This window comes from Grammomys surdaster, unplaced genomic scaffold (genome assembly GCF_004785775.1).
Source record: "Grammomys surdaster isolate TR1022 unplaced genomic scaffold, NIH_TR_1.0 211, whole genome shotgun sequence".
NCBI lineage: Eukaryota > Metazoa > Chordata > Mammalia > Rodentia > Muridae > Grammomys > Grammomys surdaster.
Genome location: NW_021604656.1, coordinates 249,127 through 273,778, shown reverse-complemented (window position 1 = coordinate 273,778; position 24,652 = coordinate 249,127). Strand labels below are relative to the sequence as shown.

The window sequence follows — 24,652 nt, the reverse complement described above, 5'->3', positions numbered from 1 at the left end:
GAAGAAGGGAAAAAAGGAGAAAGAGGAAAGAAAAAGGAAGGAAGAAAGAAAAGCGTGAGAAAAGACAAAGGTTAGAAAAATCTTCCAGGCTGGAGAGATGGCTCAGAGGTTAAGAGCACTGACTGTTCTTCCAGAGGTTCTGAGTTCAATTCCCAGCAAACACATGGTGGCTCAAAATCATCTGTAATGGGATCCGAAGTCCTCTTCTGGTGTGTCTGAAGACAGCTACAGTGTACTCACATGCATAAAATAAATAAATAATTTTTTAAAATTTCACCAGGCAGTGCTGGCGCATGCCTTTAATTCCAGCACTTGGGAGGCAGAGACAGGCGGATTTCTGAGTTCGAGGCCAGCCTGGTCTACAGAGTGAGTTCTAGGACAGCCAGAACTACACAGAGAAACCCTGTCTCAAAAAAAAAAAAAAAAGAAAAAAAAAAAAAAAAAGAAAGAAAGAAAGAAAGAAAAAGAAAAAGAAAAAAAAAGAAAGAAAGAAAGAAAGAAAGAAAGAAAGAAAGAAAGAAAAGGAAAATCTTCCAAAAAGGTAGCAAACCCCCTCAGATAAAAGAACAGAGTAAGCACGGTATTTACTGGCGTGCCCCTCTGTTGGTAATTGGTTTGAAAGGAGAAGAAGGACATCAGAGCTGCTGGAAATGTGAGTGTTGGTTTATTAAATTACACAGTCTACAAACTCAAGTAATAAACGTTTACCAAAGCATCACTAAAATGGGACAGGTCATCAGAAAATGCATCACCTCATAGGTCAATTTACCAAAGCCTGAAGGAAAGAGCATCTTTCATAGGTCTTGGAGAACTCACGGCCGACGTGTCCTGGAGCCTAGGCACTGGTGGAGATAGGTTATAAGAAATAAGCGGTCACTCCGAAGGAGCTCTAGGACCCACAGAGGGTGGGCGTAGTTCTTTCCTGAGCAGTTTCTGCTCTCTGCCACAGGTTGGCGCCTCTGCTACGACATCCCCCAACAGAGAAGAGAACCAGTCAAGCCCTCTTTGAAGGCAGGTTACCCTGCACTTCCAGCACCTGCCCTGGTCCCTCCAGAGTCACCCCAAGAAGTTTTGGAAAATATCAGCTGCTTCCACCCAGTTCTGAAAGCAAGCCAGCCCACGCTCCCGGATCTGCTTCCGCCCTTTGTTGGTGATGACAGCTCCATTCTGCTTGATGACCACGAGTCTGGGGATGACATTGATGTCATACCTCTTCTTCAGTTCACTGAGGGCAGAAGGGCAAAGGGTTAGCACTGCTGCAGGTCTGAAACGAAAGGGGCTGTTTGTAGGTTGTGTACAAACGCTGCCATTTTATATAGGGATGTGAAGGTCCATTGGTTTCAGCAATCACAGGGAATCCAGGAGCTAATTCCCTTCAGATACCAAGGGACAACTATACTATATAAATATCAAGCTGAAGATATGATCAAACTTTTATGGAACTAAGAATACAATTATTCAAAGTTGCCTGTAGTTCCAGCCTCTCAAGAGGCTGAGGCAGAGGGGTTACTTTAGCTAGTACATATGAGACCAGCTTGAGCAACACAGGGAGAACATAAGACATCCTCTAGAAAGGACTTGGAACAAGGCAGTGCCAGAAAGGAGCTGCTTTGGTGTCAGGAGCCTGTGAAGTGGACACCAGGGAGAACTAGAAATCTGAATCAGAGAGCCCTAAGCCACTGTCTACCCAAGAAATGAAGTCCAGACTGGTCTACTTTTCTACCACTCTAAACATGTCAGCTAAAAAGAGAGGTGTCCCCAACACCCAGCAACGTCCCAGAAGGCAGATTAGAGGCTGGGCTGGCATGGGGAGGGGAAAATGCCTGCTAGGCACCATGGACTCTGCCCATATCCCAGACTATGAGAAGCAGCATTGCAGTGAGGTCACTGTAAGCTCTTCAAGGGTTCTCATGGGAGTGGCAGCCTGTAGCATGAACAGCTGCAGCTGCTTGGAGACCTGGATCCGCCATGTATGGTAACACATGTCTATAAGTTAGTGCTCAGGAGGCTGAGGCAGGAGAATCTACTTCTAGACAGATGAACTCAGCTACAGAGAAGGGGATAAGAGGGAACTCTCAATCTGAGACAACGCCTACAGAGAGCACTGACACCTCTTCCTGTAGTCATCCTCAGGCTAAGGCAGGCCCTCTTCAAGGCCACTGCATTGGAACACCTGGGCAGAGGGGACAGCACCAGCCAGGCACCGGAACCTTGTTTCAGAGACATAGGCAATAAACAACTGCCTCTATGGGCTATGGGACACAGTATCTGTTGCTGGGTCGGGGGCCAGGGCTACACTGGAATGCACCTGCATAATTCTGAGGACAAGGTGGGGCCTCTGGACATTCCCTTCAGCCATCCCATAGCAGTCTAATGGAGCCACAAGTGATTTTCTTGGTAGAAGAAAATTTCCTCCTCTTCCTTCCTCAGTTGCTCTTCAGGAACTGAGGGACAGTAGTAGGTAGTGGAGGCCTCCCAGGGAAAGCTACATATACAATGGTCCCTTCCTGGTTCACTTCCTGGTAGGGGCCTTTCCTGTCCTGCCTTACCTACTACAGCAGACAGCAACTTCCGGAGCACCCCCTGAGTGGGTCTGTACAGTTTTCACTTCTCCCTAATGGTGGCTGTCTTTCTTTGGCCCATGGTTTAATTCTACAAATTTGAGCTGAAACAGCAGAATTTAGGGCACAGCTCCAGCAACCCCCTCAGAATAGTCTACTTCCTGGTTCACACAAAGCAACTTTAGGGGTCCTTACTGGGAAGTAAGTACTGGGAAGAGACAAAGATGGATAGCTAAGTTTGCAATAGGAAACTCCCTGTGGAAATGAAGAACAGGCCATCCTGTGCTCAAAGGCCCAGCTGGGCCATCCTGTGCTCAAAGGCCCAGCTGGGCCATCCCGTGCTCAGAAGATCATTGGCTGATACCTGGAGCAAAAAAGCTCTGGAATAGAATAGAGGGGAAGGAAGGAAGAAAGACCTACACGGTCCCCAAAGGAACACCCTTCTCAAGGTAGTCAATGCACATTTGGGGTCGGTTGCTAATCACCCTTGGGAGAAGACATCAGTCAGGGCACAAAGGCAGACTCCAGGAGAACTGGACTGTCCGCCTCCTCAGTGCCACATCTGGAAATCAGAGCATTAGACCAGCATGCTGATCTCTCACGGCCGACACTGCTACGAGCCTGACACGGTTACTGTTGATTGTCAGTTGGGCAGGGTCTACAATCATCTAGGAGACAAACCTCTGGACAAGTCTGTGGGGAGATGTCTAGGCTGGGTTAACCGAGGTCAAAAGAAGCCCATTAACTGTGTGAGGCTCCATTGCAGGGGCTGGGGTCCTGGACTGAAAAAAGAGGCGGAGAAATTTCAGCACCAGCATTCCTTCGTCTCTGGCTCCAGGCTGCAGACACAAAGAGACTCACCTCCTCATGCTTCTGCCCTAAGGATCAGCCTTCAAACTGTAACCAAAATAAGCCCTCCCCACCCTAAGTTTCTTTAATTTTGTGCGTTCGTTCGGAGGCCAGAGAGATGCAACAGATGTCGTAGTTATTCTCTTAAGACAGGTTCTCTCATGGAAACTATAGCTGGCTGTTTCAGTTAGACTGGCTGGCTGGCCAGTGAGCAGCCCAGGATCTGGCTGACTCCGCCCCTTCTGGCTGACTCCGCCCCCCCTTGCTAGGGATACCTGCAGCCTTGTCTGTTTTTGTTTAAGTGCTGGGGATTTGAACTTAGTCTTCATACTTGCACAATTACTCGCTGAGCCAGCCCCCCATTCTCTCTTGCGTTGCTTTGAAACAAATATTTTGTCACAGCAATAAGAAAAGTAATAAATACAGAGCCCTTTCACAGACTAGGTCAGCCCCGTTCTCTGTGAATCTTTTTACTTAGCCATACAGCTTCTTTCCTACCATCCTCGTGGGCAACCCAGAGCCCTCGTCTCCAGAGGGATCTGAGTTCTCTGCCTAATTAGCGCCACCATCACCATCTCAACTGCAAAACAAGTGTGTCCTTTAAAGCTACACTTAACTGAGTATCCCACTGAGTCAAGTCATATTTTAAAGCACAGCCCTTGAAGCAGTTCTCAAGGGAGTCCTTACGCAAAGACGATCGGCTGTCACTTAGACTTACTATCAATGGGATTTTCACTGTATTAGTATGCGTGAGGCCTCATACCTGCCCCAAGGCTAAGCAGCCTCCCGGGGTTCTCCACCTTCCCAGGGGTTCTCCACCTCCCCAGGAATCACCAAAGAGAATGAGTTCAGGGAGGTGGCTCAGTCAGTAAAGAGCTTTGCAGGCATGAGGGCATAAATTCAGTCCTGAAAACTACATAAAGAGCACTCATAATCCCAGGGCTGAGGAGGCAGAGACTGATGCCCTATGCTTACTGGCCCCGTAGCCTAGCTAGCTTAGTGAATTACAGGACAGTGTGAGGCCCTGTCTCAAAAAGCAAGGTGGGTGACATCTGAGAAATAACAGCAGAGGTTGTCCTCTGATCTCTACTGACATGCACCCATAAGTGCACACTTGTACACGTGCACATGCACATACAGACATATATACACACAGAGAGAATAAGGGTGCTTCTAGTTATTTTGAATCTATGGGATATCTCAAAGTTAGCTTTGCTTCGTTTTCCAAAAAGGATTCACAGGTAGCATCGCAACTGGATGATAAACCCAGGACTCAGAGTCAGAGGATACCCAGAAACTGACATCTGTTGTAGAAGCGGGCAGGGCTGGGGGGGGGGGGGGAGGGTGCAATGAGAACTCCATCTGGACCCTTCCATACCCACCTCTCGCTCTTTCTAGGTTCTTCTCCTGAAACTCTCAAGCCCTGCCTGTTCTAACATCTGCCTACCCCTGGTTCCTCTACATATGTACTGTGAAAGCATCCATGCTAATGAAACGTTATAGTTAGGGAACTCCATCACTGAAGATAAAAATGAAATCACAGAGATGGCTAGTACCTGGCTCCATCTGCTACGAGGTCCTCCCCACTTCTCCCAGGGTATCCCCCAACGCAGCTCTGTGGACAAGGCGGGAATTCCTAGCTCCCACTTCCGGTGGGTGGCTTCCCACCCTTCCTTTATCTCCCTGATCAAAGAGCCTAGCTAAGGGATGCCAGCCAGCATCAGGACCAGACCCAGGGACACCTGAGACATGCGGATCCCTGAAACCCTTATCCTAAAAAGCAGAAAATGCTGGCAGGCCAGAGCCCCGTAGATGCTGAAACCAAGATTCAGTGGAATTGACCCGCATTGAGACGTGAACCAAAAAAAAAAAAAAACCACACACACACACACACACACACACAAACAAACAAAAGAAAACACAAACAAAAACAAAAAATGGCGGGATAGAAAGTTAAGGACCCGCATCTGAAACAGCAGCACGGTGCAGGAAAGCAGTCCCCAGGGGAACCAGAGCTCCAGTCCGGTGCGGGTGACCCCCGAGTCCCCACTCACTGCCGGTAGGGGTCGTGGAAGGGCAATGCCAGCCAGGAACCGTGCAGCTCGCGCATGAAGTCCAACATCTCCTCTGCGCTGCCGTCCGCCGACACGAAAACCACCTCGAAGGGTGCGGGCCGCCGCGCCTCGCTCACCAGCTCCGTATAGAAGTCGCAGAGCAGCGGCGTGAAGTCGCGGCTGGGTGCGCACCGGCCCGCCGCAAAGTACAGACCTACCACCTTGTTCTGCAGCGCCGTCTCGGCCTCCACCACCGTGCCCTCGCGGGTCACCAGGCGCCGCCCGCCCAGCACGTCCACCATCGCCCCAGAGCCCGGCGTGAGGAGGACACAGTGGAGAGACGAGCCCTGGGCTGTACGGCCACCTGTCAGCTGGAAGGGGACACGGAGCCTAGCTCGGTACTCGGTGCCTCTCAGCCCTGCCTTCCGCTGGAGAAGTTCACCGTGAGCCGGAGGGAAGAGGGAGCACAGTGGCCACTCCAGAAGCTGCGGCTGCAGCGATGACAGCTGGGTGCTGCGCTCCAAAAGCAGAGCCACGCCATCAACCTCTCCCACCCTCTATTTCATCCAGCCTTGCCTGCCGGAGACCCATTCTACCACCCGGGCCCCGCCCCGCCCACCTGTGCCCCGCCCACCTGTGCCCCGCCCACCTGTGCCCCGCCCACCGGCAGCCTGTCTTGCTCACAAGCAACCCAAAACTTGTTCGGATCCATGGCCCCCCATCCCATCCCACGCGTCCTTTCTCATCCACTCCTGCCCTGTTCTGTTCCGCCCACCAGCCCACCAGCCCCTCCCCTCCGCAGCCAAAAGAGCTTGGTCTCACCAAGGCTCTGCCCCGCCCACTGCCCCCACTTCTCCAACCACCCTCCATGCCCCTCACCCTCCCCTGGAGAATTTTCCTGCCCCAGGTAAGCCTTACATGTTTCCTGGCTCCAACAGGTCATCTCCAATCCGGTCCTCCCAATCCAGAAAAACGTTCCCTCATTGCGCCTTTACCCTGGAGTCCTCCCTAAAAGCTACTGTATCCACCCAGAGCCTCTGAAAGGGATGAGGAAAGTAAAGGGCTGTTCTGCCTCTAATCGAAATAGGCGGCTATGGGGAGCCTGGGCTCTAGTGTTCCGGATGTGTACTTCCACCGCCCATATCCTGGAGTTCTGGAAGAAAATTGAGGGCAGGTTTCAATGTTGCACGAGGAGAGCTCGAGTGTTAAAGATACGCAGGCGCTGTGAAGGTCCAGAAGTTTTTACAGAAAGGAAGTTTCAGCTCCCTGCCATGCAGTCTTGTGGGTCAGCGTATACCGGCACACCTAAAAGCTTAGGGATCTAGATAAATAACTCTCAAGAGCAGTGTTTTAAAAATTAAAGAGTGGGAAAGGCCGGAAAGATGGCTCAGGTCATTAAGAGCGCTGCCTGGCGGCTCTTGCTGAGGACCTGTGTTCTTTCGTCAGCATCCTCAAGATGGCTTACAAAACTTCCTGGTGTGGGCACCAGGCACACATGTGGTACAAGGCGGGCAAAGTATTCCTATACATAAAGTAAAAATAAGTAAAAAAAAAAACATTGCAAAAAGGTTTTAGGAAATTATTAAAAATTAGAGGCGGTGAAGGAAACCAGCATATAGGATCCCAGATCATGCCACTTTGGCGCGCTGGTTGTTTGGAGTTCTTTTGAAAACAGCGAACGGAGGAGAGGTTTTCCTCTGTGCTTCCCCATGGTGACCTCAAGGTAGGTTTGCTGAACTTAACTGCCATCAATACAGAGTCTAGAGATTCATCCAACAGGAAAAAACAAACTGCCGGAGCCTCCTCCATCTCTTGTGTATTCCTCTAAGGACCTGTTCATCTCCAGTAAGGGAGCTGCACCTGCCTTTCCCTGGTGGGGTTGGACTAAAAGCCCTCAGCTCTGTCACATTCATGAATACTCACTTTTGTATCCCTGCATCAACCGTTAAAGTGTGTTTTCCCTCTATGCACCTGCCATGTCGCAGCTTATTCAACAGACACTATGGAATGTCAGTCCAGCCTGATTCTGGAAGCCTTCAGCTGCCCTCCAGGCAAAGGCAGCCTATCTTCTGCAGGGGTGATGGGACTCTACGTTGCCTGGGTGCCCAACTTGACCAGTCCCCTCTCAGAGCTTCAGTGGACTCTGTAGAGACATGGAGGGATCGTGACTTTCGGTGTAGAACTTCAAGGGCCAGCAAGCTAGCTCTGTGGCTTAAGTTATTTGTGGTTAAGTTCTAAGCCTGACCACCCGTGTACGGTCCCCTGATCTCAGTGGAAGGAGCAACCTTACTCTTAAAGGTTATCCTCCTGCCTCCTGCCTCTACATGCAAACCACAGCACTTCAGAGAGTCAGAGCTTCAAGCAAAGCTTCAGGTTTATTGATGACTAATGCTCTTGAGCGAAGTCAAGGGCAGGCATGAGGAGTCAACCATTGGAAATGTGATTTAACATCCGGTGTTCCAATGTTAAAATGTTCTCCATTTACCAAAGGCTGGGGGAAACTTTTAAAAAGTGTTGTTGGTCTTATTTCCTTGTAAGATGTGGGGTTTTAAGAAAAAGGTTTATTTCAGAATTATTTCTGTGTCTTTTGGTTGTACCAGTGCCTGTAGAATCTAGAAGACTCAGTTGTGAGCCATGGAATGTGGGCTCTTGGAATGGGACCCTAATCTTCTGCAAGAGCAGGAAGGCCTCTTAATACAGGCTAAGCTCAACACAATTTTTTTTTCCTATAGGTAAAATTATAAGGTGATTCACAGACAGGCTTGTATCTGAGGGGAAGAATTGGTTAATATAAACCTTTCAAACCAAAAAAAACTTTTTAAAATCAAAGTAATCTTGCTATTCAAGGTCACAGGAAGATCCAGGCCTGTTTTGATCTTGAGCACGGTTCACCAAGTGGCTTAATCCTGTGATATTTTCAGTGAGGGAGTGTTCTTTTGGTGTGTAGTTTCTGTGTGGGTGCATCTCCAGTGAGCTGTGTCAAAACTCTTAGCCAGACACAGGTGGTGAGGGTATGGGGCTCGTCCTTTCCCACGGCTGCTTAGCTGTTTCCTGTCTTTCTATCTGGACTAATCTCCAGATTGCCTTCTGATCCAAAGAAGGAAACTGAAGCAGGGCTGGGAACATTGCTCAGTTGATAGAGTGAGTGTCTAATGTGCACAAGGCCCTGGGCTTCATCCCAGCTCACTAGAAACCAGGTGTGGGGGCATGTTCTTGGGAGGGGGAGGCAGGAGAATCAGTGCAAAGTCATCCTCCACTTTGTATGAGTTTGAGGCCAGCCTGGCTACTTAAGATCTTATTTAAAAAACAAAATGAAGGAATAGGTGGGAGGTATTTTGAACATTGTAGGAAAGAGGCAGTGGGGGGAGGAATGTGACTTAATGTTCAGTGGCCAGAGGGGTCCAGATGGGCGAGGTGAGAGACCCCTAGGGAACAGAGCCTTCACATCTCAGCACTGAGTAAGACGGAAATAGCTGGAGGCCTTCTCCCGACGGCTTAGCCTATCTGGTGTGTTGGTCAAGTGGGCTTAGCCAGGGAAGTTGACGGGACCGAGGCGCTGTTCCGTGATGGTTCACGACACTTTTGGAAGGAGGAAAGGCATAGACAACTGGAAGGAGCTGAAAGGAGTCATGAGCAGTTTATACTTTGTGTGCAGAGGCCTGACATAAGCAAAACCTCCAGAATGGGATGGTAGGCAGGAGAGAGGGCACTAGACATGAACTGAAGCAGAAGCATACCTTGTAAGAAAGAGTACGGCCCAGCTCAGAAACTTGCTCATCACGCTCCCGTGTGCTGTGGGAAGCCAGGTACTCAAAGCAAAGGAGTCAGTCCTCTGGAGCACTGTGATCCTTAAAGAGACAGCTCACCCCATCCCACTCCGCAGGACGTATGCCTGGTGTGAACTTGTGTGTGGAAAGCTACAAGGAGCTCCTTCGAGTGTGCCCAGAGAGCTGGACAGTGGAGTCCCACTTCTTAAGGTCTCTGCTGACCACCCCAAAGAAGCCAGTCTTCAAAGGGACCACCTTGAACCCCTACCCCACCCCCAGCTACACACTGCTGCCATCTGCCCCCAGTCCTGCCCTCTCAACTAAGGTGGGAGCAAGAGTGAGGACAAATAAGTTCACACCAGACTTTGGCTAATCCTAGCCTGCCCTGCATGATCTCAGGGAATGGGCTTTAGGGATGGCACGAGCAGCCTCCCTCTCTAGGATCCTTACCTCTCATCCTGCCACCAAGGCCATAGGAGGTTCAGCTCCACAAGTAGTAGCTGGTGAAACTGGAACCAGCAATGGAGGAGCGTCACTGGCAGCAGGTTTGGAGTAGAAGAGACTAATTCAAATTCCACTTGCTTGTAGGTGCAGATACAAGTTACCAGGGAGTCTCAGTTTTGGTCTTCCAAGGTAGACACCTAAAGACCATTCGTTCTTGCAGTAACAGGGACTCTGTTTTGATGCAGCCAGAAGGTCACTGGATGTCAGCATAAACTGTTCAGATTTCTGATCAGAAGCCACAGGGCTTGTGGGTGCTTTGCTCTTTCCCCCCATTCTTTTTTTTTTTTGGTTTTTCGAGACAGGGTTTCTCTGTGTAGCCCTGGCTGTCCTGGAACTCACTCTGTAGACCAGGCTAGCCTCGAACTCAGAAATCCTCCTGCCTCTGCCTCCCAAGAGCTGGGATTAAAGGTGTGTGCCACCACCGCCCAGCTCTTTCCCCCATTCTTGTCAGGAGCAACTAACTATCTTCATCCGGCGTTTGGGGAGTAAGACAGAAGCAGTGGAAACAGACTTGAGTTTAAGGAGTGATTTAGACTATCCACTGTGTTTATAAAAGGCTCCCACTGAGACTCAGGGCGATGTGCGTAGCTAGAGTGTTTGCTTAGCATGTGCAGGGCTCTGGGGTCCATCCCCAGGACTGTGAAAAATATTGCTCTGAGCTTTAGAAGTCCTTCCTAACCCTCCTTTCAAGTAGGCCTCCTTGGGTCCATACTGGGCCTGCATAAACCAGACTTGGAGAGAATCCTGCTAAGTCACCCATCTCCCGTTGCCATCTGATTCCCTTGATCTGCCTTCGGCAAGAACACCATTAAGTGGGCTCAGCAAGAGCCATCGCCCCAGAATGTGTATACACATAATAGTAACCCAGTTATTTCTCGAGAACTGCTTATGAATATACAAACATAATTATGAGATTTTTATCTGATTAGCAAACAAATTAGACACCAGGGTACAGACACCACACTGAATTTCCTGGCTTTAAATATTCATGTCTGAGTTATTTCCCTTCATGGATATGGCGTGGGTGCGCAGGAATTGACCATGTGAGGTCTTCATGACTGGAACACACAGACAAATACCACAGACTGTGCTGAGTTCATGCCTATAGTGAAATATTAAGAGAGCAGAAGCTTAATCAGATCAGGGCTGGGGAGGGGAGAGAGGGGTGACTTAAGATGATAAATACCATTGGAATGTAGGCTCATGATGAAGCCGAGTGGCTGCAAAAGGAGGAGAGAGGGTAGATATGGCCAAAGTACAGAACGTGCATAAAATGAAAAATGTCACGAGAGCCATTACTGTGGACAAGAAACCTGTTTTGACTTACTCCTTCCTCATAGTCCATCAGATTCACCAAGAGGCTTGTCTCAGAGAAGAATCCTGGCACATCACTCTTACAAGCGCACACACACACCCTTGGTGTCCCAGTTACTTTTCCCCTATCAGCCTTGGTCAGAAGTCCCATCTGCCCTTATATTCAGACTTAGCTCTTCTTCACTACTGAAGAGTCTGTCAGTGGTACCTTCAGACTCCAGTTCCTCTCTCTTTAGCATTTGTCAAAGGCCATGGCACCTCGGCGTCCCTCTAGCTGCAGCACAGATTATGTTCCTCGTGGGCTGATGGAGTGCTTGCCTAGTACGCATGAGGCCCTGGGTTCAACCTCCAGCACCTTGCAAACTGGGTGTGCTGGTACAATCCTGTATTCCTAGCACGTGGAACATAGAGGAGGGGATCAGAACTTCGAGATCATTTTTGGCTACATAGTGAGCTCAAGGCCAGCCTGGGACACATGGGACTCTGTCTTAAAACTATAAGGAGTTTCATTAAAAATGTGTGTAGGGGGCTGGTGAGATGGCTCAGTGGTTAAGAGCACTGACTGTTCTTCTGGAGGTCATGGGTTCAAATCCCAGCAACCACATGGTGGCTCACAACCATCCATCTGTAATGAGATCTGATGCCTTCCTATGGGTGTCTGAAGACAGCTACAGTGTACTTACATATAATAAATTAAAAAAAAAAATGTGTGTGTGTGTGTGTGCGCGCGGGCTGTGGCTGGGCACGGTGGTACTTAGCTGCAATCCTGAAGAGGGGAAGACAGGAAAATTGCTAAGAGATTGAGGCTCAATTGGGTGACATAGCAAGACCTTGTTTAAAACAAAATGATAACATAGATATAACTCTTCTCTTTGAAAACAGAAATTACAAAATCAGCCATGGATACTTACTGAAAATGAGGAATAAGCTGCTGCAGTGCTGCTCAGTGGTGGAGTCCTTGTCGAGCATGCGCAGAGCCCTGGGCTCCATGCCTAGCATCACAAGAATAAACCAAGGGATAATAAATGGATGAATGATGAATGAATGAATGAATGAATGAATGAATGAGGGGAATGATTTTCTAGAGGGCACGAGTTGGGTTCCCAACATTAGAAACACATACAAACAGATGGATAGATGGATGATAGATAGATAGATAGATAGATAGATAGATAGATAGATAGATACCTCTGACCTTGGCAGGCACTTGCACTCACATGCACATACACACAGACATATATCTATACATAATTAAAGATAAATCCTTAAGAAACTCACGAGAACCATTGAAGCCCCAACGCACTTCACTGAATAAGGGCTTGTGGTCTTCCACGAATACAGTGATCTAAGTCTGTCACATGCACAGGCAGGATAGCACAGGATAGCACAGGCTCTTTGTGTTTCCCTCAGGCTTGGTCAGTGGGGTATCCATTCTTTCAGAATGATGCTTCAGTCCCTGCTGTAAGAGTAACAATGCCCTAGGGACTAGTTGGGAAGGAATGGAAGGTGGACAAGAAAGCTTCATGAGGAAGACTAGGATTGAAATATACTATATACAAGTATGAAAATGCTGTAATAAACACATTATTATGTGTAATTAGTGCATGCTAATAAAAACATCAAAAAGAATCCTTTGACTGGTACAGTCCTCTGGACTTTATTTTATTCTGATTTTATGTTGTTTTTTTTTAATCTGGTGGGAGGTGAATGTCAAAGGACAATTGGCAGGAGTCAGTTCTCACCTACCATGTGGGTCCCAGGATTAACTCAGGTCATCAGGCTTGACAGCAAGGACCTCACTGCCGAACCATCTTCTGTCTCCTTCCTGACTTTGAATGCTGTGTGAGGATGTGATACTGGAGATGCTATATGAGTATAGGAAAAAGTCAAGAAGGTTTTCAAAGATATCTGCCTGAACGTGACATTGCTAAGCCTCAAAATTCAGTAAGTCATGTGACCTGTCCTCTAATGATCTCCCCAGACAGTCTTCAAATGTGTTCTGTCAAGCCTTTGTAGAAGGAATCTCTTGTGTCTGTTTGGAAGCTTCACCTGTCAAATAAAGCAGATTGGCCTATAAGCTCAGGCAGGGAATAGAAGGTGGCATATCCAGTAGAGAGACTGGATTCTGGGAAAGCCAAGCAAGGGGAAGGAGCCCAGGGAACAGGGAGGACAGAAGATGGGAGCTGAGCAGAGGTAACCAGCCACGTGGTAGAAAACAGGTTAGAATAATAAATGGGATATTAAGTTATAATCTAATTGGGGAACCAACAAAGCTTATGGCCAAGACGTCTGTATTTACTTTGAGTCTCAGCGTCATTATTCCAGGAGCCTAGAGCCGAGAGGGAAAACTGAGTTTTTATAAGTCTTTGCTGATGTTTTAATTACCCCACAGAGGTGGTTTTCAGGGGCAGAAGAGTTTTCTAAACACTACTAACATATTTGCCTCCTTTCTCCTGCCTAGGCTCACCTTGATAATAGAGAAGCCATGCTGGAGAAAGAGCTGGTAGGATCTAAATCAAGTCAGTGACACTGTACTGCTTGCTGTTAACAATCACTGGATGATTCTCGGACAAACACCACAGCACAGACAGATGCACTGTGCCAAGACGTTTCCATGGCTGATACCACAAACGCCGTGCCACAGACACAGGAATACTATGTGCCCTGCAGTAGGACCACATCGTCAGGGACTGTCCGATGGCTTTCTTAAGGAAACACACGTGTGTAACTGAGTTGCCAGTGACATCTTATCTTGAATCACAATTGGTATGGGAAGTATGCATATTTAGCCTTAGGACATTATCTCAGGGATGAGATACACTGGGCCCATCAATTCTTTTTTTGTTTTGTTTTGTTTTGTTTTTCGAGACAGGGTTTCTCTGTGTAGTCCTGGCTGTCCTGGAACTCACTCTGTAGACCAGGCTGGCCTCAAACTAAGAAATCCGCCTGCCTCTGCTTCCCAAGAGCTGGGATTAAAGGTGTGCGCCACCACCGCCCGGCATGTGCCCATCAATTCAAGAAAAACAAGTGATGTTATTTGTTGTCTGAGATCCCGTGGCATTCTTCAAACAAAACAGAGTTTGGATACATTTTTACACAGATCCAAGAACTCGACATCTTCCCAGTGCAGATTGGTGGTGTGCTGATGACAATCTTCTCAGGCTCTAGGGGTCCTACTCAGCCCAGGGGAATCATCCTCCGTGAACAATCAACCCCTTTTCTTCTGGCCCCAGCCAGCTGTACTGATGTCTACCTTCCAGGCTCACTAGAGTCACTGTCTTCATCCTCCAACCCAGGATGACAGACTACTGCTCTGGCAAATGACAATCCTGACTCAAGAGTCTTGGGCACAGCCGAGTGGAGCAGGACCTGAGCTGAGGCTAGGTTGTTTGTTACAAAGAGGCCATAGGCTGGCCTGGGGGCACCCAAGCTCTGCCTGGGGACTTCTCTCCAGCCGCATCATACTTGAAGCTTGCAGGTCGGAAAACAGTTTCTATGCGTAGATGGCAGTCTCTTGGGAGTTACTGAGACTCAGCCAACAGCTATAGAGCAGCTTCCGAAGGCAAGCACAGTATGAAAGCAGGACCAGCATCCTAATAGCATAAACTACACCGTCATCTCCCTCTATACCAGAATCCACTGCAGGAAGTTTTTGCCTCACCCCACTCTCCTCCTTTCCCTTTTCCCGCCTGCTCTCCCCACCCCCACTAACGCAAACACATGAAATAGTTCTGCTCTGCCAAACACCAGCTTGCCAGTAATTGACTCTCTAAGGAGAAGATGGTTTTCCCTAGTGGGGAAAAAGTAAAAATAAGATCCAACACTCATATGGGAGGGAGTGCTATGGAAGGGGAGCTGGGTCCCTTCATGACCTGAGAAGCTAGAGACGTCTTGCTTTTGTTTTTGCAGTGTTGGGGGACTCAAAATCAGAGCCTCCTGAAAGCCAAGCAAGCCTTGAACACAGAGCCCCAGGTTGTTTTGAGTCCTGATGGGGCACTGAGGTCGCTGGAACATTCAGGCTAAAAATGTCTCTCGGGCTTAGGCCCTATGACCTGAAGGGTATTCTCTGTGCTTCCGGAAGCTCCTAAGGTACCAACCCCTGCCCTGTCGTGCCTCCCAACCGTGCCAGAGAGACCAGGGATCAGGATAGAATTAGGAACCCAAAGTCATCTTCAACAGCTAAGTTGCTGAAAAAGAGGAAATACCACTGGCCCGCTCAGACTCTCTTGAGATATACTCACAAACTTCATAAAAAGTCAAGGGCTACAGAACGGATGTACATCTGCAGATTGGAGTTCTTACTCAGCGCTCCATGAACTTGGTGTGGTGAAGGTAAAGGCAAGAGGAGCAGAAACTTAAGATCATCCTTGGTTATGCACTGAGCCTGAGGCTATCCTGGGCTACATTCAGTCTAGTATCTAAAATTCTTTCAGATCTAAAATTTCAGGGTCATCAAAAAGGTTGGTCTCCTGTGTGACTCCTGGCCTTCCTGTGTTTTCTCCCCCACTGAAAGCTCTGCCTTGCTTTCTTCAAGGTTTGTCCCCAGACTCACGACTAAAACTAGCATAATTGAGTGGAACCTGGGATCGGTGGGTTGCTTTTGTGGTTAGTGTGCATCTCGCTGACGATCATAACACTGTTCGAGAGCAGCTCCTAGTCCACACCTCTCCGGGCCCTTGTTTAGTTCCGCCTCTATGGACAGGTTTTTGCGATTAAGTATAACAGCTACAAGCCTGTGTGAGGGCCTTTTACATTATATTTGATACTGTGATTTTTTTCATTACCACTTTTTCTAGAGAGCTGCCTATTTTGTTCAAAAGCTTAAAACTGTTGATCTCATCACTATTAAAATCCTTTAGCCACAACTGGACCCTCCTTAAATAGTTTCTGTATTCCCTTTTAGAATTATATGTGAGTGTGTAGACATGACTGCAGGTGCCAGGGGAGACCAGAGGGCTGGCTCTCAGAGCCCCCCGCCCCTGGAACTGGATTACAGGTAGACACCCAATGCAGGGGGCTGGCAACTGTTACTCTGCAGCAGTATGTACTCACCCTTATCTAGAGCCACTTCTTCAGTCCCTCCCTCTCTCATTCCCCACCACAGGGGCTGGACACTGAACCTACATCGCTCATGCTAGGCAAGCGGCCTACCCCTGAGGTCCTTGAGACAGCTTAGGCTGGCCTTGACCTCAAGATCTTCCTGTTTCGGTCTGCCCAATGTTTGGGTGGCCCCAGGCCAGCCTATGACCTCTTTGTAACCAACAACCTAGCCTGGCTGTCTTGTCAAGTCACCCTCTTGCCTCTCCTTTAGCTTTTAGTTAAGACCTGTGCCAGTCCCAAGTGTCTTTCTGCTCTTTTGGACTTATTTAAGGCCTTGTGTTCTTATTAAAAGACTACAAATCTTGATGAAAATATTTGCTAGATTTAAGGTGTACTGCAGCTTTTGTGATTATTTTTTTATACTTTCAAAGAACAAACTTTCAAAGAGCTGAATTTTAAAGGTTGGGTAGCTTTTCGGATTGCTGTAACAGGCATGGAGGACACAAGACGACTGCCCCTTTTGGGTTGGCTGCTCTGAACCTTCTGTGTCAGGAAAAAAAATCAGCTTGGTTCCATCACTTTGATGACAGGACACTCACCCTCTGCTGCCTTCTTGTGGAGGTCTGTTTTCTCCTCCCACACGGAGAGGCCTGCTGTCAGGATTACATGGCAGGCACCTCAGCCACCAGCCAGCTTAAGACTTAAGACTCTGGCCTGCTGGAGAAGACTCCCTTCTAACTTAGCTTTTTCCAGGGCTTATCACAGATGCTAGATCTGACCAAATATGCTTTCAACCTTCCCAGATGAGCTGGGCCTTCTGTTCCCTCCGGTATTTAGTATACAGCATGGCCTTCCTGTAGATCATTGTTCATGACTTTACCTCTACTGTTCCTGGGGATACTGACCTGTGGTTTTCCTGTAATATTTTGTCTGGATATGGTATAACTGGGGTTAACACTAACCTCATAGACGCAGTAAGTGTACTCTCAGTTTCCTTATTAATGAGATATTTGAGGTAATTAACTTATAACCCTTTGTTCTGCCTGTCAGTCTAGAGGTTCTGGGACCAAGAAGCCCTATTTCCTTGTCTCCTATAAGGTAGCACACTACGGTAGGAGCAACATGCCCCAGGGTCCTAAGGCCCACCTCCAAAGGCTCCACTACCTCCCCTCAATGGCATCATGGAGCCAAACCTTAAACATCCAGCAGTGAACCCCCCCTCCTTTTCTGTTTTCTTCAAGTGTCCACAACACTTATCAGTAATGCTGTCATAGGCCAAATCCACATTCTTATTACAGGAATCCATTTTTCCCCACTTTTAAACTGTGTGTATGGGTGTTTTGTCTGCATGTATCATGAGTGTATCACAGAGGCCAAAAGCTCTCTCCCAGACTGAGTTACGGATAGTTTTTAGTCACCATGTAAACACAGGTAATCAAACCTTAGTCCTCTAGAAGAACCAGAGCTCTTAACCACTAAGCCTTCTCTCCAGGTTCATAGTTACAGGAATCTTTTCACGATTACTTATTACGGTCTTCGCAGAGCTTGCTTTCGATTTCTCTCTTCTCTCTTCTCCTCTCTCTCTCTCTCTCTCTCTCTCTCTCTCTCTCTCTCTCTCTCTCTCTCCTCTCCCTCCCTCCTCCAAGGAGTTTAACATAAGACATTAGCGGGACTGGGATGTAGCATGGGGGCTCACTCACCCCTGCTGTCCTAGTACCCGAGGGGCTGCATCAGGATACTCAAGATTACCTTCTGTCACACAGTGAACCTGAAGGCAGCGTGAAGCATATGGGATCCCGTGTTGGGCACAGATCAAGCTCTGAGGCTCAGGCTGTTTAGAGCGAGTGAGCTGGTGCCATACCTCAGAAATACAGCCCAGAGGCCTGAAAAATAGCTCACAGATAAAGTGCTTGCGTGCAAGAACCCAAGTTATTCTCAGAATCCAAACAAGATGGTTTGTAACACAGGGTTGTTCTTCAGTATTCAGACAGGCTGACTCCATGACAGCCTTCAAATAGGCAGTTCAGTAGACTAGACCTAAATCTGTTTCCAAGAACTGGGCAAGTCCAGGCCTCAGAAGCTGCCCTGCCACCTGGCCTGAGGCAAGGACAATGGGTCAACAGCAGACTCCAGACTTTCTCAGCAACAGCTTCCAGCACCCCACACCCCAGCAATGGTTCTGGAATGTCCCTAGAGACAGAGCCAACAGATTAAGATAGAGAACGCCTACTCACTCGCTGGAATTCCCCTAATATGCTTTAAATCGGGCCTGTGAGCTCACTGGGGTGCCTCCATCTTGGAAGATGGTAGACCCTAGCATGCTGGACTTCTGCAGAATAAAACACACATTGCTTTTGCATACTACTTGAGTCCAGGTGATCATTCTTTGGCAAATCATGGACCCTTACAGTAAGTACTGCCTTTAAAGATCATTAAAGGGGTTCCTGATAGCTCAGCCTGCAAGAATGCCTGCTGCTCTTGGAGAAGACCTGGGTTCTGTTTTGAGCACTCATATCAGGCCATTCGCAAGCCCTCTAACCCTAGCTTCTAGCTATTTGATGAGCCACTGGCTCCCTTGAGCACTTATGAGCACACTAGTACACACTCTCTTGCGCACTCACTCTCGCACACCCCTTTTTATAAAAAAGCACAGAATTATGCTCTGACTCTTAACTAAGAATTCTTAGTGTTAAGAAGCTTATACAGGCATTACTTTCAACTTAAAAATTGTTACAAAAGGAATCTCTTTTCTTGGGGGAAATAATATCCTCAGATCAATAAACGAATTGTGTGTTCATTGAAGGCCTCTCTAATAATAACTCTGAAAAAAAAAATTACCTCAGTTCAGTATTAAGTCACCATATAAATGAGATCAAAGCTACTGTTCTTCCTATATCGTAAAGAAAACCTCAACATGGCCTTGGCTCACTGAAATCCTCCCACTTTAACAGCTTCTTTCCTCAAGATGTATTAACCTTTTTAAGATGAGTTGGACAAAATCTCACAGCACCCTCATCAGAAACATCAAGCTACCATTTCCTCCCAGGTGGGAGACGGAGGAATGAGGATTAGGCTGAGCACAGTAGTGTACCTGTAATCCCAGTACAGAGAGGCTGAGGCAGGGGGGATAGAATCCCAGATCAGAGATACACAGTATATCCAAAAAAAAAAAAGGTGGGGGGTAGTTTGTCCAGTCACCTTGAATATGACACCCAGAAAAAAAAATAAACACCACCACCTCATTCTTCGGCCCCACTTGGATACTATAAAACCAGAGTGGTTTTAAAGGATAAGGAACTTCAGGCCAGCAAGCTGTTGTAGTTGCTCCCTACACAAGCACAGACCTGAGCTCGGACTTCTAGACCCTATGGATGGATGGATGGATGGATGGATGGATGGATGGATGGATGAATGAATGAATGAATGAACAAACACTGGGTACAGCACTGTAACCCCTGCACGGGGGAATGCAGACAGGTAGGAAGACTGTTGTCAATCAGCCTAAGCCAACAGTAAATCCCATTCAGCAAGTTAATGTATCATCAAAACACAGAGGGACAGTGAGATGTGCCACGTGAGATCTCCCCATGGACTCGAACATCTGAATACATGCTCTCTGCGGGTATGTGGGTAGCCTGTCACTGGTGACAGGCTTTGAAGTTTAAGAATCACACACTATTCCCAGTTTACCTTATGGTTCAAGACAAGAGCTCTTAGCTTGCTGCTCTGGCTACCACGCTGTGACCCTGCCATGATGTGATGGACTCTTGACCCCTGGAACCCTAACCCCAAATAAATTCCTTCCTTCTAGAATTTGCCTTGGGTCATGGTGCTTTATCACAGCAATAGAAAGTAACTAAGACAGAAGCTGGTACCAGGAAGAGAGTACCTGTGAGAAAAGCTTCACCATGCTAATACCCATGCTGGCTTCTGGGTGAACATGGAAGACTCTGGCACTTTGCACTTCTCTAGTGGCTGAGGTGGTAAGCTCTGCATCATCCTAACAAAAGCTTGGAAGACATCAGTGCTGAGGACCCTGAGCTTTCAGAGGGGAGTAATATCAGCAGCGAGGCTAATACCGGTCTTGTGATATTGTGGCAAAGAATATAGCTTCTCTCTACCCATGTCCTAAGAATTTGCAGGAGGCTAAACTTAACTTATGGAGTAATTTCTTTGGTGGAGAAGTGTTTAAGACAGCCTAATACCCTGTCTCGTGGTTATTAGGAGTCACTCTTATACAAGCCTACAATGATTTTCAAATGGGCAAATGGGGCAGAAAAACACACAAAAATGAACAGCTTGAGGAGAAAAGGATGACTGGAAATCTAATGCTGCAGCCAAGCTGTGCTGAAAGGTCAGGTAAGGAAACATGGAATGAAGGACAGGACCTCCCCCCACCCCGGCAGGTCCCCACCTAACCCCCCCTCCATGGCAGGATCCCACTAGCCAAGCATCCAACTTGTGAAGGACTAAGGCCTTGTGAAGGACTAAGGCCTAAAGAGTCTCTGCTCCTACAAGTCTGGCAGCTGAATTTGGTGTTGGTGTACAGTCGTAAAGGACACACAGTAAAGGGGTTGTGCAGGTCTTCCTCCATAGTATCAGAGGGCCACTGAGGGCAACAATATGGGCACACACACACACACCCCAATACACATACTTTAGAAAGGAAACTAAAGAAACTTCCACATCATAAAGACAGAAATGAGAATTTGGGGATTTTTCTAATAGTCACGGGAAGGACTAGAGGGTTCCACAGTTCACGCATGATGTGAGTGAGGGATAGCACATATGGGACAGCAGAGGACTCGACACTGGTACCACCTAGTGAGCAAACAGCCTGACCATTGTTCTAAGGATCTGATGGAACGCTGTGACTCCTAGCAAGACAGCATTCTGCTGTCCAGATAACCAACCCTTTCCTAAGCTTTTTAACTATCACCGCAGTGTCTGCTAAGCCAGCAACTGCAAACCATTTGTGCTTTACTTTCCCCCCACACTCTGGAGCTGCTGGCCCAACTCTGGTACTGGCTCCTCAGTACAACATGGGGAAGAACCCTGGAAGTCACAAATGTCACACATCAGTATCCACTCCAGCAGTGACAGTCCCGGCAGAGCAGCCTAGCAACAGCAAGTCTGTTCACATAGCAGCACTCATAGCAGGTACCGTGACTACCTCTGGATCACCTTACTCCTGTTTCTGAAATTTAGCAAAAATAAGTTATTCGCTCCGAAACAGACACTCCTATTATTACATATAAAGGAACTAAGTGTTCAGAGATGATCAAGAAAATCCTGTAAGAGCTCAGAAATGAGGATCAGAGCCCAGGGTACCAAATCCCTGCCAAAGGCTAGTCCTCACAAAGCCCCGTTCATTCATTTGTGAAGTCCAGCAGCTGCTCCAGCATGGCTTCCATGTTGCTCAGCGTATCTCAGGGACTCCACTGACTTATAAACATGTCACAGAGGCTGTGGCTTCTAAACATGTCAGAGAGGACAGTGCTGGCCTAGCAAGCATGACATTCTGGGTTTGAGTCTTAACACGACATAAACCTGGCATGTTGGTTCGAACTTAAAATCTTAGCATTCAGGAGGTGGAGTCAGAAGGATCAAGGTTGTCTTTAGCAACATAGTGAGTTCAAGGCCAGCCTGGAACACATCAGACTGTCTCAAAAGACAAACCAACAAAATCCTCCCAAAACATGTAACAGAAACAAATCTTAGAAGCCATTTCTGCTGTCTCTGAGGTTAGACAGTGCCATATGTTACCAGTTCACATTATCTGGGAAGGAAAAAAAGGTAATCTTCAACACGACAAGTTAAAAACTCACATGAAATGGAGAAATAGCAAGATTAGCCACGTACCTATTTATCTTGTTCCATTAAGGAATTTTCAGTGAATAAGATTATGTATATATCCTTGACCTGTGGAAAATAACACAGGTGAGGGTGTAGGTCGGTTAGGCGAGCCCTTGAATGTGGTGGTGCACACTGTCATGGGACTGTGGGGAGGCTGAGGCAGGAGAACAAACTGAAGGTCATCGGTGACTTAGAGGTGAGGGATGGGGATGTGCAAAGGGAAAAAGAGGACGACTGAGTAAGTCAAAGGAAAGCACACAGTTGTGCCAGCATCTGAAGAGCATTAAAGCCACACCAGGAAGGCCACCAAGATGGCTCTCTGGGGAGGAGAGAACTGACTGCCACCAGCTGCCCTTGGACAGTCACGTGTTTGCTGCAGCATGCTAACAGTGCCCTCCACCCTAAGTAAATGCAATTACAAACATTTTTAAAGTCAACCTAGATTGGTAACAACTTACAACAAAGTCTTGGAGGACGTTAACATCTGAAATGTTACCCTACAAGTTTAAACACTCCCAGCTGTGTTCTCTAAAGAGTGGAACTGCTAATCCCTTTAAAAGGCAACCTATTAACTATCTTCTCTTGCAAGAACCAACCACTGACTACTGCTGGCACCCAAGCAGTGCACAGCACTGAGCCCCTCGGGGAAGAACATGTCGATTTTACTATTACACCTCAGAATTTTAAAATCAAAAACATAAGCACTTCGAGCATCCGTAAACAGCACGAGACTGGGGACAAAGCAGCTAGTTTTTTTGTTTGGGGACAAGGGAGAACCACATGACAGATCCATGTTTAGCAGTCAGCATCCAAATCTAAGGTGAATTTTGACTCAGGAAATTTTCTTCTAGAAGCACAAACTTATTAAACCTCTACAAAGATGAGCCATTTGGAACCTACAGGGGCGGGGGGTGGGGGGCTTTGACTGGAAATACAGCACAGGAAGAACATAACGGAGTCAAGGATAGCGCCATGTCCCTGCCTTGTATGCACACCCAGCGGCACCTTGCTCAAGGAATGTGGCCTTCCTCTAGAGGTCAGGCTTCTATCCTGAATGGCTTTTGCCTTTTGCCATATGGCCAGGTGCTCCCACTGTCAGCTTCACCACACATTACAGATGCAGAGGTGGCATTGCCTGGCTCATCATCAAACAGATGCACCTTCCTCCACAAAGCTAGGACCCCAGGTCTCCTTGGCCTCAGTCGAGCAGATGATGAGTTTATTGTCCTTGCAAGCTTGCATATGCTCTCACGTATGTCATGAGAGATGCCAGCCTGCTCAGACACTGACAGATGACACTCTTTCCTATACCCCACGCTGCTCGGACTGAGGACTGCAGCCCTGGTGTGGTGCCAACTGGACATCTCAGACACTTTGAACAATTAATGTGTCGCTCTCTTCTGCAGGTAGAATCTGTGAAGATTATTCTTCCTTGTGTGAAGAGTCAAATTTAGATTAAGGGGCGGGGGAAGAGGAGAGAGATGGCTCAGTGGTCAAGAACATTTGGGGCTCTTCCAGAGTTCTTCCAAGTTCAGTTTCCAGCTCGCATCAGCTTGCTTACCTGTAATTCCAGGGGAAGCAGCACTCTTCTGGCCTTTGAGGGCACCCACTTTCACAATGCACAAACTCCAACCCAGATACACCCACACTCATTACTACAAATAAAATGTTCTTAAAGATTAGATTAAGAAATAAGCCCATGGTTGAAACCACTTCACCACAGAAATCAGGGGGAAAACTCTGAACAACATTTTGTTAAAATCAGGTTCTCCAGAACTGGCAAGATAGATCAGTGGGTAAAGGTGCTTGCCACCAAGCCCAACAACTTGAGTTTAATTCCTGGAACCCAAATGATAGGGAAAGAACCAACAGCTGCCCTCAAAGTTCCAGACTACCTGTGGCACATGACTACTTCTCCCATTAAAGAACAAAAAACAGGTAAATAAACTTAACTAATAAGAAAAATCAAACACCCCAAAACAATTAAAAAACAAAACAAACCCCAGGTCCCCAGTCCACACATACCCAGAGTTAGGCACAGCACCAAGATACAGGACAACTGTATCAACAAGCTACAGGCACTGTCCATCTTCCTGGCTGTCCTACATCTTCAAATCTTCAAAGTCCAAGGAGACAAGTTTGAGACAAGAAACTTCAAACTATCTCGAATATTTGAATCTGTATACAAACACAATCAGAAGGTGCGCCCCAGTCCTGAGTCGCCAGCAACAGCTGTCTATGTGAACTTCAAGGTTTGAAAATAGCCTCCAACACCTTCTATCAGTCGACTTCCACAGTTCTGACACAGAAACAAAACTCTGAAGTCATGGATAACTGAATCGGCCAGTTTTTATGATGGACTTTCATGCACATTTAAAACTTAGTTCTCTGAAGAGGTACAGTGAAAGGAGCCATGACATTTCAAGAACCAGGGTAAACCTAATCAACCACTGTGACAGCAAATTCAAGTAAGTGAGGCCATGCAGGTAGAGGCTCCTCGATGGTGGGCGGGCAGGGGCTGTGATCTCACCTAATAAAGCAGAGAGAACGTCATTCTTAGGTAATCTTATGTGCCAAGATCAGACTCACCTGCCGTGGCTTACTGGCTCCAGTCTTCACCAATCTAAAGACAGCTGACGATCTGGCTGGTTCTCTGAAACAATGTAAGTTGGAAACTGGTGTGGGCACAGAACAAATCACTCATCAT

General features: G+C 47.5%; 1 protein-coding gene across 1 annotated transcript; it reads right to left on the bottom strand.

The window, feature by feature from the left end:
* Positions 1 to 642: 642 nt before the first annotated feature.
* On the bottom strand, positions 643 to 6,061 carry Nxnl2 (nucleoredoxin like 2). The gene is made up of 2 exons (XM_028772119.1): positions 5,465 to 6,061; positions 643 to 1,225 (listed from the first exon to the last, which is right to left on the bottom strand). The coding sequence occupies exons 1-2, from the start codon at positions 5,764 to 5,766 to the stop codon at positions 1,057 to 1,059; spliced, it is 471 nt and encodes a 156-aa protein (XP_028627952.1). The 5' UTR covers positions 5,767 to 6,061; the 3' UTR covers positions 643 to 1,056.
* Positions 6,062 to 24,652: the final 18,591 nt, after the last annotated feature.

Coding starts and splice junctions, on each gene's coding strand:
- Nxnl2 (XM_028772119.1), bottom strand. CDS start 5,766: ATGGTGGACGTGCTGGGCGGGCGGCGCCTGGTGACCCGCGAGGGCACG. Junction 1,226..5,464: donor TTCCACGACCCCTACCGGCA/GTGAGTGGGGAC, acceptor TTCTGCCCTCAG/TGAACTGAAGAAGAGGTATG.